General features: G+C 36.4%; 1 protein-coding gene and 1 long non-coding RNA gene across 3 annotated transcripts in view; one reads left to right on the forward strand and one right to left on the reverse strand.

The window, feature by feature from the left end:
• Positions 1-1362: 1362 nt before the first annotated feature.
• The window catches only part of LOC5564168 (structure-specific endonuclease subunit SLX1 homolog), a 31342-nt gene continuing 14312 nt past the window's right edge, over positions 1363-18392 (forward strand). The window contains exons 1-2 of one of the 2 annotated variants that reach the window (XM_021851725.1): positions 1363-1442; positions 1510-1732. In XM_021851725.1, coding sequence (XP_021707417.1) covers positions 1536-1732 — 197 coding nt within the window. In that variant the 5' untranslated portion in view covers positions 1363-1442; positions 1510-1535. Of the gene's footprint in view, positions 1733-18392 lie in introns of both variants that reach the window. The other variant, XM_021851724.1, reaches the window with a different exon arrangement.
• LOC110678615 lies at positions 17680-18207 on the reverse strand. Its single transcript, XR_002501779.1, has 2 exons — positions 17925-18207; positions 17680-17865 (listed from the first exon to the last, which is right to left on the reverse strand). It is a non-coding gene; the product is annotated as an uncharacterized LOC110678615 (long non-coding RNA).

Below are 18392 nucleotides of genomic sequence, written 5' to 3' on the forward strand. Positions count from 1 at the left end.
CTAGTTGAATTTTTAACGTAGATTCAGAATATGTAAGAAAATCGATACCCCTAAACAAGCCAATTGCGAACTGCGTGGCGTTAAGGGATGGTACCGTTTTGATTCATATTACGGACAGTTAAGGGCTCAGTGCAGTATAACTCATCATAAAGCATATAAAATGAATCATTCTGTATGATTCCTTTGTGTTATCGAAACTTCAAAACACTTAACTTTCGAACAATGATTGAAGATTTCGATTCCGTAACTTGAATAATTTTAAATAAATGGGAATGTGTGGCTTTTTCATGATTCTTATTCCGGACGCTCCCTTACTTTTGCCTCATATTCCGGACATTTTGATTCCAATTCCGGACAGCCAATGAAAATCATAATCAGAAAAGTCAAATCATCAATTGAAATCGTCCAACCACTGAAGAAACGTCTAAGGCAGTTGGGCATTATAAATTTTCATACGTATCTATTGAAAATGCTTATTAAAACGAGCCTCGAAAATGAGAACTTTTGAGCAGCAAAAATTGAAACATTTCGTGTGAAATGTTTCCCATGCAAAGCAGAGTGTCCGAAATTTGAAGCTGTCCGTAATATGAATCAAAACGGTACACAAATTAATACATAATATGATATTATATCATTGTAAATTCAACCCACACGCAGCGAACTGGACTATCGAATTTCATACATTATGCCTTATGAAAGGTGGAACGATTATTGCAATACGAACGCTTTATGTATCGTTTTAGCATCACTCCGCATCAAGGCGTCGATAGGCGCGTAGTGTACGCTTCGGCCTATCAATCGCAAGGTTCTTGGTTCGATTCCAGGTTGCCGCGGAATTGTATTTTATTTTCAAATTCTGGTTTCATAAGGCAAATTTATATATTTCAATCCGATTTCTTGTGGCGAATTTTCATAAGGGGTTCCTATGTTTATCGATAGTTAATTTGCCTGAGTGCACCCCACCCCACTTTTGTCACGCTTTTTATAGAGCTTAGTGACATTTGAACACACGTAGACTAGCATACGCTCGTCATACACAGTTTGTTTTTGTTTTCCTCAAAGAAACTTGCACACGCTTTCCAGACTCATCAAAATGCATATGGAAATATTACCCAATTTGAAAAGTTTATACCCGAATTCTGGGTGTTTTTCGAGACTGAGTGCATATTGTTTTCCTCTAAGGTTCACAACTACATCTACACTAGGGCACCCATACCATTTGGCGTGATAACCACTATATGAGACCTCCAAAAATATTTTAATGCTTGTTACGGTTGGATTTTTATCAGTGGCAGTTTGTACACGGAAATATTGAAAAGGGTGATGAAAAATGGGGTGTTGGATTTACAGAAGTGCTTGGAAGGGGCGGCTCGTTAGACCGACAGTCGGCATAACCGATTTGAACCCGACCATCCATCCCTGTGACCGAAAGCATATTGCATGTAAATAACAAAACGAACTGATAAGCGTATTTTTGAATTATTTTAAATAATTCTTGTAATTCGATAGTGAGTTTTATACTATTTGAATGCCAAATGGCGTCACAGATACCGCAAGTGCAGGAAATCGAAGATTTCTACGGAGTGTACCTGTTGGTGAGCAAGAGCATCAATCCGAAGTTTGCCGGTCGAACGTACATCGGGTACACCGTTGATCCAAACCGGCGGATTAAACAGCACAACGGCGGCCAGGATGCTGGCGGGGCCAAAAGGACATCCAACCGGGGACCGTGGTAAGTTTGCAACTCATAAGGATTTTCTGTCAGTTTTTCATTAAATTTAATGTTAAATATTTATTAAATCAAATATCAATGTTTCATAAACGCACAGTGGTCAAGATAACAAACAAATTGGAAAAAATATCAAATCATACACAGGGCGACTAGTAGCGGGGGGAAAGTCAGATCTCGCTCCACTCTACTTTTCAGTGATTTGATCACTGTTTTTGACCTGGTTGGTCACTCACTGAGAAAAATCTACACGTCAAGGTCGTGTGTTTTACTTATAGATTTGCGCAATGAGGAAAACCACATGATTTGAGTGTGGTAGCCATATGGATTTCATCATTGATTTCACGGTATAATAACATGTGTATCAACATTAGGTTGTCATGTGAAACAAACATGAATTTCCAAATATTAAATCATGAAACCCAACTGATTTGCTTATTGAATTAGAAATGTAGTAGCTTTAGATAGTCATGTGTGATAGAACATAAATGTCATGGGGCTGAAAGAAGAAATTTGGTAGAAAAACTTTTGCTCCCCAAAATATGGATCCGAGGCTCCTCTGCTTGTCGCAAACTCTCTTGATTTTTTTTTCAAACCCGTGAGCCAGCAACAAGCGGGGCGCCGCAAATCCATAATTTGGGAAGCTAGGGATAAGCATATTCCATTTTTTTCGAAACTGAAAGCCAGAAAAATCTGTTAGTGGAATCCGATTTTTCTACTAAACTATACATTATAATCAATGTTTTCTTATAGAAAGGTAGAATTCTCGTACATCGGTCAACTTCACTAATAAAAGAAAAATCGAATTCATAAATTTTCATCTAACACTTTCAGCTTCAAAATTTGCTTCTTCTCTTTGGAAGCATGATGATGACTGTCGTTCGACACGAGGTCCAACCGCAATTCAGTTCACTAGGCATCCCATGGGTTGATCACAAACAATTTAGAAGCTTTGAACATGGAAATCGATAGCATAGCTCATGGATTTCATCATAACAATCTCATTGCGCAAATCAATGAATCGACCAACTTGAACATGATGATTATGACACAAGATAACCATAAGCAAAACACACTGAATCCGTGTTGGTGTGATGATCTATGCGTCCATAGGTTGACACATACGAATCTGAAGAGAAAGCTTCGGGAACTTATGTGGAAAAAATATGGAATCCCTGTTGTCGATTGATGAATCAATCCATGAAGCAAAACACAGGAATTTAATGTGTAACACACACGAAGTTTGCAAGAAAATCATAGCAAATCGATATGGACGTCTTTGAATCGATCCATAATTTTAAACACACAGATCGAGCGTGTGGATTTTTATCAGTGATAAAAAGTCACTGTAATTGCATGAGCTCTCGCCGAGCGGTGTCACGAACACATGCGCAAATTTGCTGGTGGAAAATACTGCCGTTTGATTTTGCTGGGCACATCTGATCTTTGTTTATATTTTCCACCAGCACTCTTTAAGAAGTGTTGGTGACATGTAACGTGTATACGTGAAACCACTATACAGTGATCCTCAGCCCAGTTTTTTCAACTATTTTTATTACTGATAGTGGATAGGTAGTTCTCGTAACAATTTAGTTTGCTGTTCTTGATAACTTTTTGGGTAGAACAGCATCCCCATCAAAAAATGTAGAGAACTTATCAGATTTAAGAGATACAGACATCACGTGCGGCCCGCGGCCGCACTTTGGTGACCACGGCTATAATATATTATATTATTATAATATATTATCATATTATGGTGCACTATGTGCGATCAGGTGACCAATAATAGAAAATTACCGAGCCTTTTTCATTCAAATAGCTGAAGCGGAAGCAAATGGGGAAATAGTAGTTTACGGAACAAGTTGCAGAATGATGATTTTTACAGCACGAGTGGTAAATTTATCCTACGAGGTTTGCCGAGTAGGATAATTGCGACGAGTGCTGTCAAAATCGAGTTCTGCAACGAGTTACGTACAACATTTTTTGCAATTTCGTCGAAGACCACATGAGAGCATCAGAAATAATATCGAAATGCACTCACCATTATTTTACAATTTCTGAAAAATTGTTGTGTAATGATTCATCACGCAACTCAAAACAGTTGCGTAATAAAAAAGCATTGGGTAATGAATCATTACAGCACTGATTTCAGTTGCGTAATGACTATTCCCGCTCTGCATATTTCAGTGCAGGAAAGTAGGCCGTTTTATGACAGATTGGCGTGATGAAAAACAGCCTATTACGATGACAAATTGCAAAAAAAAAACTACACAGAATTTTCACTCAGCCAGCCAGTTCTGCATTATTTGCCTCATTATGTGTAGTTTTAACACATGCGCTGCGTGAAGCTGTCTTAGCGTGCTTAGATGCATTAACAAATGCAATAAAACATTTTTTTATGAGTTTTTCAAATTCTTTTTATTTTGCCGTTGATTACCTATACTTGGAACTACATTGTAACAAAGAAATAGTATTGATCGAAACAATAGTTATTTTATAATAAACATTTGAACCATTTGAACACACATTTTCCCTTAAATGAGCGGAATCGGGTGCACTGATGGTATATAGCTGGGAGGGAGGCACAGATACTACACAAGAAATATTAAACAAAGTTTTTCTCAAACCGCAAGATAACTCTAGTTTGCCAAGGAAAATCAAGGCAGACTTGATGAAAACCGCTAGTTTTCTTTTATTGTGTACCTTCGATCTATTCGGACTAACATGGAAAAACGGCCACAGTATTCTATGCATTCAATATTCATTATTATTCGAAAATGTAAAAAGATGCGTATTTCAATACTTTGTATTCAATCATAATGAAAGGTGTTATCGTGACATTACTTTTGAATACTTTTGAATTGATTTTTGTCACCTTTGATGAAATGAAAAAATATGTTTTGATTAATTACGCGCTTTTATCATGTTAGTCCAGTGTTTAAGATCTGGGCTCACAGTGACATTTCGTGACAGCAGAATCTCGGCTCACTGTGACATACATAAATTTCGTATCGGGTTCTCCCTCCCAGGTATATAGCTGCAGTCTATTCGGCCTAGCAAGATGTCAGCAACCAGGAGAGCTCTTGACGTATCCCTACGAACTCCAAGCAGCTCTAGACAGAGTTGCTTAATATCCATCATATCAGCTGATAGCTGATGGTCTAAAACTATCAATATCACTTGCGAGCTATCAATATCACTTTGATTTGACAACCAACTCTGGCTCTAGACCAATCAACCGGCAACGATCCTCGTAACTTGGCAGACGGAACCACAAGGATATTTGCGCAAGGCGTATCGAAGAAACCGTCGTTGGACCGATTTAACTCTTATGGGTCACTTAAGAAAGTTTGTTCAGTAAATTGAAAGAAAGCTTATACACCAATAAAAAATTTGAAGGCAATGGTTTATTTGAGGCAACGAAAGTTCAGCCGAAGAAAATTTATTTGAAAAGTACTTGCCTGTGCAAGCAGGGTGGAAGACCCTATTTCCGACGCCAACCTCAGGGCCCAGACGACTATGATGAGCGACGACTGAGTTGGGGAGATTAGGGGCTTCCATCATGCTTTCTACGGCGCGTCTGGGTAGATGTTGTTGGTTGTCAATAGCGGTGATTATGCTTCGTCCGAGATGGTAGTGGGCTGGGAGGGAGAAACCGATACGAAATTTATGAACGTCATGGTGAGCCGAGATTTTGCTGTCACGAACTGTCACTGTGAGCCCAGATCTTAAACAATGGACAAACTTGGTAAATAATTGATCAAAATATATTTTTGAATTTTATCAAATGTGACAAAAAATCGATTGAAAAGCTATTCATTATTATTCAAAAGTAATGTCACGATAGCACCTTTTATTCTGATTGAATATAAAGTATTCAAATACGCATCATTTTATTTTTTCCAATAAAAACGAAAATGAAATGCATTGAAAACATTGGCCCTTTTTCCATGTTTGTCCAGAACGGTCGGAGGTACACAACAAAAGAAAACTAGCGATTTTCATCAAGTCTGCCTTGATTGTCGTTGGTAAGCAGGAGTTTTCTTGCAGTTTGAAATAACTTTGTGTCATATTTCGTGTGTAGTATCTGTGCCTCCCTCTCATGTAGTGGGAATCGTTACGGAAATCAGAGCGTCGAAAGTTTTCGTTGGTACTGGTGCTGGAGTATACTGAAAGGCGTTCCATCGCGCGTTGTAGTTTACATAGCAGACAGTAGTCACACTTAGTTTTTCGACTAACCCTCAAATTCCCTGAACAAAATACCTTCGGGCCATGTGTTGGGATTCAACATTTCTAATTGAAGAACTAGATATTTTTTCCAAAAATTTCTAAGAAAAATCGTTTTTTAAGGTTAAACATTATTTTTCGCGTAACAAAAATCCTAACAAATTGTATGTTGGTATATTTTCCCATTCTACTGAAATTTAAAAACCACCAATAAAATTGTATTAATCTCTGACACTAAGTCACTCTAGTGATTTATTTATTCTTGGCCAAATTTGTTGACATGCCATTTTGTTAACTCCCAGAAAAAAAGTAAAGTTAAGAGCGTGTTCAAAGTTTTTTTTAGGTTACTAATGAAACTATATGTATTTGTTATTAGAGGGCTAAATCGTGAATTTTAATTGCATTCTAAAGTATTAATAAATTAACTCTTCATGGTCGTTCTATTGAACAGCATAGGCTTTTAAAGATATGTACGCACTGACCTACAGCAATTTTTAAACGTTTTAAACGTTCGGTTATCCTTAAATTACTTATTATGAAAATAATAAATGGAAAATAAATTCGATTTTATCACACCGATGTTGCCGTTCTCAAGAATGTCATAGCATGTTTGGTTTTTGCGATATTCATGGTTGAAAATGCATTTATTTGTCGATTTAAGTCTACTTGCATGCAAGTTTGACAGCTTTTATGCAAATTTATGTCAGTGTTGAAGTCCTAAAGCATAAGTATCAAAGAAGTTTGTAATGCTTTTGTGATTTAAAAAGTACTTTTTGATGATTTGGTAATGGAGAAGTTCCTGGTTAATATATTCTTGGTAAACATGTTCTTTGGACTGATTTATTCATTCATTTGTATCCATCAACAGGCAATTACATTACAGATTACACAACTCAGCATGAACAATATTATTATTGATAGTTCTACATTCAACAATCATAGACGACAGTCAGAGCCAATAATAACAATGACATACTAATGTTATTCGATTGCTTCAATTATCAGGCTGCAGTTTTGTAGGCTTCCACGTTCGCTGTGCATAGTCGAAGAATTCCCAGAACGTTATGTTTTAATTGGCCAGGTATCAGCTTGAAGCGCTTTCCGTTTGTGCTTTTTATTCACGATTACCTTATACGAAGCATACTGAGCATGGCCTCCAGTATTCCATTTTGGGACCAGTCTAACGATACTTATAAGTATTTATAATATATAACATATAGTATACCCAAGTAACACACTTGTTATAATTAAAGCATATCAACTGATATATGACTAAATATAGTCGTATAAGAGTTAATCTGCATCAATTGTAACATGTGAGTTCCTTGGGTAAGTATTTATAATATATAATATGTATATATTTTCCTCGTTGATTTCTAGGACGTTTCCGAGAAAAAAAATCGTGATGAATTATAAAGAATTTCTAAAGGAAATTCCTTAGAAAAAGTTGCACCAATTTTAGGTGGATTATTTTGAAAAATTCTACATTTTTGGACGATTCTTAAACATATTTTTGAATAATAATTTAAAATCCCTGAAAAATATGTAGATAACTTTTCCTAGGAATCCATAGATTCCTTCCATAACTCCCAAATTTATAATGAATCTTTCGCTGGTCCCATAGGTATGGTTACAAGAACAAGATTCGGCGACGTGGCCAGATCATTTCTGGGTGATAGTAACCTTTAAGTTTCAGTCATACACATAGAGATTTTTATAAAGAAAAAACAACTATTTTAAAGCGTTGAAAATCTCTTAAGGTGATTGTTGGAGAGCAGTAGGCCATGGAAAAGAACGAAAGAAAAAAAAATGTCATTACTTGTCAAACCACGTGTAAGATTAGTCCAATAAAGCGAAAATCTCATAATTAGAAGCAGTTCAAGTTGGAATTTCATTCTCCATTGCGGAGATTTCCCGAAGAAAAAGGAAGAAGTGTTCCGTCGGATTGTTTCCAACCATTTGCAGGTGAGCAAAACGTGCCAGCCTCTGTGCAGAAGCAAGAAGAGCTCCCGAGAAGACGGTCCCGTCGCATTCGGTCCTTCTCCGTTTCCCAGGTGAGCCCGTCCCTGTCGGTGAATCCGAGCGAGCGAATCCTAAAACAGTGCCCAAGGAACAATTGGTAGCTTTTAAGATACTTACGTGTTTAATACAAGCCGCATTGCAGCAACCATTGCTGAACAAATTTTTAGTTGAATCATTAATAGGGTCCTAAAGCCCTGTCCCAATTTTAGTATCAAACGCTTAATTTTAGGGCAGAAACACATGTTACTCAATTTTTAAATGAATTTCATTGGTTCAAGTCCAAAAAACATTTTTTTTATGATTTTTGGGATTTTGTCACACCCCTTGGTTTAAACTCAAATTTTGGGTATATTTTGTTTTCCGTGTCCCTTCCGAAATGTCAGATAGGAACAACCCCAGTGTTAAAATTATAAGCCCCGTGGCATTTTTGTCGAAAAAAAGAATGTCATATTGTCATAATGTGATTACAAGTGTCAAGGTTCATATTTGGAATCATTTTTAAAATTGAAGTTTAAAAATGTTATAGTCGTTATATGAGCTAGAAAAATTGCTAAAGTAGTTGCAAGAACATGCTCTTTCGTATTAATGAATAAAAACAGGAATTCATTAAACATTTTAGGACCCAATTGAATAAAATTAATTTCCGCTTATAAAAAAGCTGTTATTCCACTTTAAGTTTGTGGTTTGAGTAAGAGCTGAATAAACCTTCGAAAATGCAAATATAGTAGCTTTTATTCTACAACATATAAGAAGTTCCATGCTGCATCCGTCCTTTGGGGTAATAACCAGTCCTCGAGAAGATTTAGGGAATCCTTTACTGGAACGCTGGGGAAAAGAGCCGCTACGTCGAAAGAAACCACCATCTCGTCATCCTCGATGTGTCCTGACTCTAATAGTTTCTGGGGGAACTCCTGGGTGTTTTTAACTGACCTAGTGGGGAATGAATTCGGCATACTCTGGAATTCCTTGACTAACCATTTCGCCAGTTTATGAGTGGGGGATCCGTCGGCCGAGATGATTTCTCGCATTTCCTTTCCTGGTTTGTGAATCTTCGCGTATCTGTCAAAGGATACAAACTCTAGTGGAATTAAATGGTATACAGTCGACTCTCCACATCTCGATGTTCTACATCTCGATATCTCTCCCTATGTCGATGATTTCATAAGTCCCTTCAGTCTGCATACATTTTCTCTCTCCATATCTCGATATCCTCCTTATCTCGATATCTCCATATCTCGATGTGTATCTGTTGATTGTTTGTTCCCAATTTTCTCTCCGTATGTCGATATGATCAGTATCATAGATTACTAGACCAAAGTTTTGGGATTCAAAACAAATTAGGAGCGCAAAATGGCATCTGTTTGTTTATTACTTTCTTGGCAACGGAGTAGTATTCATCAAAATTTTGTTCTTTGTGTCGATCTCTCCCTATCTCGATGATCCCTTCGATATCGAGATGTGGAGAGGCGACTGTAGTACTAAATTCGGGTTTTTCATCTACTTAAAAAGAGCACGTTTAACATACAAATATTTGAAATATATTTTATATTTCTATAATGCTTAATAGGTAGAATAAATACGACAGATGATTAAAATATTAACCTAATGAAAAATATAATATGTGAAATTAATGAATTTTAGTATACTTATATAAGGTACCGCGGGGCAAGTGGGAACGAAAAAAAACGATAGTTCAAACAAATTGTTCAATAAAATTTTCAAATGTCAATATTTTTCAAATCCAACAACACAATCACGTTTTGGCAACATATTTGCTGGTGTATGCATGAAACTAATAGAATAATTTCGAAATTAAGAAAACCTTGGAAGAAAGTTTTAGAATGAGCCAATGGACGCAGTTACCTCGCTAAGCGGGGCAAGTGGGACACATCCAGTTTCATGCGTCAATCCACATCAGTAAGTCAACCATTACAATAACAGGATTGATAAGTCATAGATTTTCAATTTTATGTTCATATTTGATGTACATAAGGGATCAACCATAAAATACGTTACGTTTTAGGAAGAAACCCTTTATTTAATAGTATGTCACCTAACATTTAATATTAACTGAAAATTCCTCAATAAAAGCCTAAAGAGGAATTAAACATGTTCAAAATATATCATTTATAAGTTGTTAATTAAAATGTAGCACATAAACATTCAAAAATTGACAAAATTATAAATATGTTTTGTTATTATTTATATGCATGGCAGAATTGTTTGTGGAATTGTTTTCCATCACTACTTAATTTGGGAGAAATAACAAATAAAATTCAAATAACATAGAAAAGTAATCGTTCTCATGATGCATTTCAAAGTTCAGCTGTGTGTTTGTTCAATTTTGAAGTCATATTTCAAAAATAAAAAAATAATAAAAAATAACGAATAATAACACTTTTCTTCTCCCTCTTATGCAATTACGTAATTTGAGGTTGATCTTTTTTGATAAAAATCATTTGTTTGAATGTTTTAGTGCTACTTTCTAGCAAAATGTATGAAACGTATACAAAAAGTTTTGATTCTGGTTTTTGTTTTGATAGGTCCCACTTACCCCAGGTACAAACATATTTTGGGGTAAGATAGATCATCGAAAATTTCATATGAAATGAAAACATAATACTGGTTTATCGTTAGCAGCTTGTAATAATACTAAAAATTATAGCTTACTGATGGAAATTCGATTTAAAACACATTTATTTTTTGCGAGTCAATGCAAGGCGTGAAACGTGTCACAATTTGTCATGCAAGTTGAAAATGGCGCTGAACTGACAACTGTTACATGAACCACATGGTTATAAAAATAACAATATGTTTAGTACTAAATACATTCCTTGTCATTGTATCTTCAACTTTCTAGAAGAATACCCCCATGAAAAACTTTTCCTAGTTGAGCTATGACGAAACGCCCCACTTACCCCGGATTCTCACTTGCCCCGGGGTACCTTAATCAATTAAATTAAAGTTTAAAAAAGTTAAAATTTATTATGAAATTCAATTAATCATTTCAGACTGTTTTTACTTTGTGAATAAACTTTATTTTTGACCAGCATTGTCATAAATTTTCTCACTGTGCGCTATAAATATCCGACTGAATTCAGCTTGCATCAGTACTGAACAGCAGCAGAAGTAATGCGCTTGTTCAGCTGTTGATCAGCATAGCACGTGTTGATTAGACATTGTTGAATATAAGCTCAAGCATGATCAATATTCAGCTACAAGAGGTTTATATTGAACACTGGAAGGCTGATAAATGAATTCAAGGACGCGTTGAATGAAAGCTGAGATAAATGCTTATAAATCGATTTTGAAGTTGTAGAACAATGTCAATATACGATGACACGCTTTATAACTTCTCCAAATTTTGTGAACAACGCCTGAACAAAGGCTTCACATGGAAATAATTAAAATGTTGTTTAACATGATGCTGAGTTAAACTACAATAATGTTGTTTATTAAGGTGAAACATCTCGGAATGCAAAGATGGCCGGCACAATGGCCAACTTCTCCACCTACTCACGTTTTCTAAGGCACCAAACTGGAGGAATAGTTGGCAAATGTCCTGATCTTCTTATTTTAAGCTTTCTGCTAGTGCACAAAGCCAAAATAAAAAGTGGGATGCTTTCTTCGCGAGATTTGTGCCTTTAAAGTTTTAGTGCAATCTTAGAAGTTGATTCCAAACTGTTTCACCTTAAATTAACGTTGTTAAATCAACAGTCCTTATTAGGCTAAGTGAAACCTGAATAAACATCATTACAATACATGACTACAATCACTAAATGATAAGTAGCCTAATAATTTCGCCAGATTTGCTTGAACAATGTGTGCGTAGCAGCTGCAAAGCAATATAATAAAGCAACTATTCAGTACGTAGTTGTGAAAAATTGCTTAATAAATGATTTTAAAATAGGCAAATGTTTCTTGGGTGATTACAGAATGAAACCACAACCAAAATTTCTAGAGCACAAGTCTTGAGAACCAAAAAGCTCTCCGCCTTGAAAATTTATCCCATTGGTCATAACCAGCAAGCAAGCAATTTGATTGATTTTCAACACGAACTGTTGTGAAATTCTCCAGTCTTGTGCACTTGAAAATTCAAAGTTTGGCTTCGTTTTATAATCATCTTAAATAAGGATAATAATAATATAATAGAACCATTCGGCATGATGGAACTTTGCATATCGCGCTCAGAGGCGTCGCGTGCCCAAACCAACCACCTGTGCAACAACAAGAAATATATTTATAAATTTTGGTTAGTAGCGCCTATTTAAACAGTAAATTGGTAATTAACTGGGTTTTGCAAGTTTCAGCTATAAAACTTATCAGAAACAACAAAATGTATCAATGTACAAATATGCATTCTTGCATTTAGTAATATAAATGCGGTGATTGTTTTTTTCCAAATTTCATGGTAAGTTCAAGTCAAGTAACTTGGAAAAATTTTCAGCTGGATATTTATCTCGTGTATCCGGCAGAAATTTATCTTAGCTTAGCTTAGCTTAGACTGACTACACATATCAATGGTTGCTATTCCGTGATTGTCCGAAGTCAGTGAAAATGCACAAAGAATCAACTAGAAGTTTGGCTGGGATTGGCCATAATCTTCTTCAGTGTGCATAATTCAGTGCCTCTATTTATACAGGGTCAATAACGGCGCCGGCCACGTCCTTGCAGTCAGGTGGGATTGGGGGAAGGAATGTTAGTGTGTAACATTTGCTATTTGGAGACCGTGTTTGCCTCTGCATCTCCACAAAGGTTGTAAATATAATATTTTCATTTGATATGAACAATTTCTATGTAGTGGAAAATTATGCCGACACTTGAGGTGACGAACCATTCAAAGTTTGTTGAACAAATACCTAAATGTAACATTCCTACAGCTGTCAGGACGAAAGCATGTGTTATTATATTTTACTTATTTGAAAAGAAACAAAAAACTTGATTGGTTGGAACATCATAGAACACTCTTATTCTTATGCCGACACTTACAGTGGCGAACCATCCAAAGTTTGTTGAATAAAGTGAACTTTTCGCAAGTCTACACTTGTAGTGTCGAACCATTCAAAGTTTTTTTTTTTTTAATTACAAAAATAAAGGTAAAAAGAGGTGTTCTGAAAATAAAAAAAAATGTGAAACATAAATAATTCATGAATCAGAGTTTGTGTCGACACTCACAGTGACGAACAATTCATAGTTTGTTGAAAATTCATATTTACGTCCCACAATTGTAACGATTAAATGTGCAGTCATACATATTTTATAGATTAGAAATAGTAGCATGAAACGAGCTCACCAATTGATCCTTTATCCTTCACTATGCAGCCACAATCCACTCTCAGCCTCACTCGTTTGCTCGGCTGTATAAAAGCACTCAGAAAAAAAAGGCGCACGACCCGAAAAGGAAAAAAAAACTTGGCTTTTGTTGACGCACTACCCAGCAGCAAGCGTCAAGGTCAAAGGATCAAAAAGAACTAACCGATCACGCCACTTTTTCACTTACTAGACCGACGCGCGACATGTTTGATCCTGCCTTCGTCGCTCGCCCCCGTAGGAGCAAGCGTCAAGGTCGAAAGATCAAACAGAACTCTATTTATCTCGTGTATCCGGCAGAAATTTAGAAACAAAAATAAACACTATTTTCAAAAATAATTTTGTTGGTCCCCAGGCAACTAATAGGTGAATATGTGTGCATTGTGTATTGTGCTCTGCAGGAAAAATCCACGGTATTCGATTAACTGAGAAGGTCGCAGTGATAATACAATCATAAAATGTTTCAGATTCAGTTAATTTGAAATATTCGCATCCCTGAAGAACGAAAAATAATAAAACCTACTTGAACTTTGGCATTGCGTTTGAAATGCGCGCATACCTGCGTGTTACCGTTAAAAAGCTCATCGCGAATGATTTGCACGCCGTCTGCTTCGGTGACGACCTGACAATTCCGTTAGAAAGGTAAATCCTTCACAGTTCGAACGAAACGTGTAAATTTCTGAGACATATAATGCACATAATTGGAGCGTGGTACATAATGGATATTTACATGACATGTCATGTAAACTTCAATTATATGTCATGTAATCCAGCAGGATTTTGAGTGATTACATGACATATAACATAACTTTACATGATTTCAGAATTAAGTTTACATGACGTCATGTTTACATCGCACAAATGAAGTTTACATGACGTGTAATCTTCATTATTTTTAACTGTGTTCTTTTAACCCAAGATCGGTCGCATGCGTGTACTGAGTACACGCACCTTTGAAAAAGCTCGTTTTTCATACACAGTTCAAGCGAGGTGGTACTTTCGATGGTTAAATGCGCGACCGCTCTTGAGTTAAAAACAACATAAATCTCACAATAATTTATAGAGAAAACAAATAAGGAATCATCTATTATTTAAAAAATGGAAATCGGAGCAGTCTACGAAGAAAATATAACTGCGCAAATTTCATTGATAATACGTTCTTCTTGACCTTTTATCGCTTCTATCATCTTCCTCAGCCTGTTCAAATTGGTTGGTTGAACTTGTCTAGAGAAACCGATTAAGTATTGCATGAAAGTAAGCATCATATTTGCATACTTTACACTCTAAGAAAATTCCATTTCCATTGACTGCGCAATGCTCACCAAAGACCAGAATATAATTTTGTTGGTTTAACAATGGATGAATCAAATTTACATTTGCTTGGTATGCATCAGAGATGCATTTTGAACGCTCATGTTCTGTCAGCGTTTACAAATGGTCGGCGTTAAGTCAGAGTGGACCAAGTGACATTTTTGATATTTCGAGAAAAATAGGTTTAAAGTCTAACGCGCCGTAATTTTTGAAATCGTTTTAATTTTGATTCAATATTTCTACACTCCTTTGTGTTACTTTCAAACAATATAATGTGAAGTGATAATCATGAAAAATCATAATCCAAACCTTTAATAGAATGATATTTTTGATGGCCTATGTGTACTTGGTCCACTCTGACTGAACTAAAGACCACCGTTCAGTGAGTTGGTTCACTCTGACTGAACAATTTCTTGAAAAATAACAATCATTTAATGCTTGCATGGTCAAATTGGGTGCATATATCTAAAATAAACAGATTATCAAGACCCTTCGACCTCATTATTGTAAATTCTTCAATGATCCATATAGTCAATACCGAAATCAGTGGCATTACGATAGCTTGAAAATTAAGGTTTTGCTAAGTCAGGGCATTGAAGACCAGAAATATTCAAATGTGTGTTCAGTCAGAGTGGACCAAGTAAAAATCTTGAGTACCGACCAAAATATGCTGGTTCAATAAGCGGGTCTTAGGACATGCCATACATACAACATAGAACAACCATAAACTTCTATCGGACTCTGAAATTGTCTCAAAAAATGCAACAATCAATCAGTTTATTGATTTTTAACACTTGGTCCGCTCTGTCTGCACAGAAATTGTAGCAATTTCCGACCACCCATCTGAATATGGTAAATGGTCAAAAATCAAAATCAAATGCATCGAATAAAGTAATATTTATGAGTTTCTATTGAAGTATAAGTAGAAGAATCATTTGATGTCGAAAAATCTGGCAAATCTCTTGAACTATTTTCATTTCCTCGCATTTCTCAGTGCGCTGATCATTTTCGCTGTTGGTCCACTCTGACTGCACACTTTTATCGATTTTTATTGATCATCCAAAGTAAATTTATTATATACCTCTCGCAGTTTACAGCATTCATCAAATCTGATCAAAGTGTAACGGAGGTAAGGTAATTTCGCATCTAATGAGACAATAACCCAATTTTCCCAAATTTTGTACTTGGCCCCCTCTGACTTAACGCCGATCAAATGATCGTTTGATTGCTCTTGTGTTCATGTTCAGTTTTTGAACAAACACAAGGATCACTAGACTGATCGCGAATTCGTGTTCCCCAATTTTTCTGACAAGCTCGCATTAACGTACTTTTTCCCTTTCAGTCCCACGATTCTACTATACACAATCTACCCTGATTTTAGTACAGCGTGGATCTGTTGATTGGGCCATGACTGCGCTCCAACAAAGGAATTGCATACGCTTATTGCGCCAACTGAAATTTGTGATTAATGATCAAGAATTACACATATTGATAGAAAATCTCCTCGGAACGTGCAAATATAGAAACATACCCTGTATTTTTGTTCTTGGCAGAACGCTTAATACCAGAAGATAGTTATACGACTAGTTCCGACGTAAATAAATGGCAGGCGTGTTGCTACCTATATTCGAAAACTTGTTGAGCTGCTGGCTTAGCTTAGCTTAGCTTAGCTTAGACTGACTACACATATCAATGGTTGCTATTCCGTGATTGACCGAAGTCAGTGAAAATGCACAAAGAATCAACTAGAAGTTCGGCTGGGATTGGCCATAATCTTCTTCAGTGTGCATAATTCAGTGCCTCTATTTATACAGGGTCAATAACGGCGCCGGCCACGTCCTTGCAGTCAGGTGGGATTGGGGGAAGGAATGTTAGTGTGTAACCTTTGCTTTTTGGAGACCGTGTTTGCCTCTGCATCTCCACAAAGGCTACTGGGAGGGATGTTTGTTAATGGGGAGGATCGTTGGGTCATAGGATTCACTTTGATAAGCGATTAGACCATGATAAACAATGATTTGTGAGATATATACATACTTATACGTAAATATAATATTTTCATTTGATATGAACAATTTCTATGTAGAGGAAAATAATGCCGACACTTGAGGTGACGAACCATTCAAAGTTTGTTGAACAAATACCTAAATGTAACATTCCTACAGCTGTCAGGACGAAAGCATGTGTTATTATATTTTACTCATTTGAAAAGAAACAAAAAACTCGATTGGTTGGGACATCATAGAACACTCTTATTATTATGCCGACACTTACAGTGGCGAACCATCCAAAGTTTGTTGAATAAAGTGAACCTTTCGCAAGTCTACACTTGTAGTGTCGAACCATTCAAAGTTTTTTTTAATTACAAAAATAAAGGTATATAAAAGGTGTTCTGAAAAAAAAAATGTTAAACATAAATAAATCATGAATCAGAGTTTGTGTCGACACTCACAGTGACGAACCATCCATAGTTTGTTGATAAATCATATATTTTATAGATTAGAAATAGTAGCATGAAACGAGCTCACCAATTGATCCGTTATCCTTGACTGAGCAGCCACAATCCACTTTCGGCTTCACTCGTTTGCTCGGCTATAAAAAAGCACTCAGGAAAAAAAATAAGCGCGCGACCCAAAAAGAATAAAAAAAAAACTGTTCTGGCTTTCTTGACGCACTGCCCAGGAGCAAGCGTCAAGGTCGAAGGATCAAACAGAACTAACCGATCGCGGCACTTTTTCAGTTACTCCAACCGAACTCACCGATCACGCCACTTTTTCACTTACGAGACCGACGCGCGACATGTTTGATCCTGCCCTCGTCGCTTGCCCCGGGAAAAGCAAGTGTCAAGGTCGAAAGATCAAACAGAACTAACCGATCGCGGCACTTTTTCACTTACGAGACCGACGCGCGACATGTTTGATCCTGCCCTCGTCGCTCGCCCCGGCAAAAGCAAGTGTCAAGGTCGAAAGATCAAACAGAACTCTCGAAAACTTGTTGAGCTGCTGGCGATTACAAAGTCGATCAATATTCGAATAGTGGATGTGCATCAATGGTTGTGCAATTAATTTGTGATAAACGGCAACTTCTCAAAATACAATGCATGTTTATTTAGGAATAAGTCAAAATTATCTGAAGACCATACCACGGTTTTGCACTTTGATGATCAATCGGATAATCTTGCCAATGAAAACACCAGAATATGAGTTTAGAATTTATATCGTCAGTCGGTCACTATCACATCATTGATTTCCGATCGTTAGTAGTGCGACCTGAAAAAAAGAAATTATATTAATAAATAGCTATTCACTTATTAAATGCAGCTTTTCACTTGACACGAATAAAAGTACTATGAATTTTAATGCTTCTGCATTTCCATCCAATTTGTATCTGCCATATACGTGACGGTTGCCACGCAATGATCAGAGTCCTGTGATCAAACGACAAATTTGTTTGAACTTGAACACGGCTCTCGTGAGCACAAGTTTTAAACAGAACATGAACAGAACGCGTTCAAATGCATCTCTGGTATGCATTTGATGGTTATCAATGTGATTTTGATTATTAAAATCTCTCATGTTATAATGTCGATATCCTAAGTTGGTGTAAATAGATCCGGATGGATGGGCACTTGATCTATTCCGAACAAAAAACATTATGTTAGGAAACTCCTTAGAGTGCACAAATTATTCGGAAAGAGTAAAAGTGTTCAATTCATTCTGTTGAACGGGTTGTTTCCACACATGTATGCTTTTGAGCATGTACAGATTACTGAGCTGTGAATGTATGTGGGACCTTA

The sequence above is a fragment of the Aedes aegypti genome, chromosome 3 (assembly GCF_002204515.2).
Source record: "Aedes aegypti strain LVP_AGWG chromosome 3, AaegL5.0 Primary Assembly, whole genome shotgun sequence".
Lineage (NCBI taxonomy): Eukaryota > Metazoa > Arthropoda > Insecta > Diptera > Culicidae > Aedes > Aedes aegypti.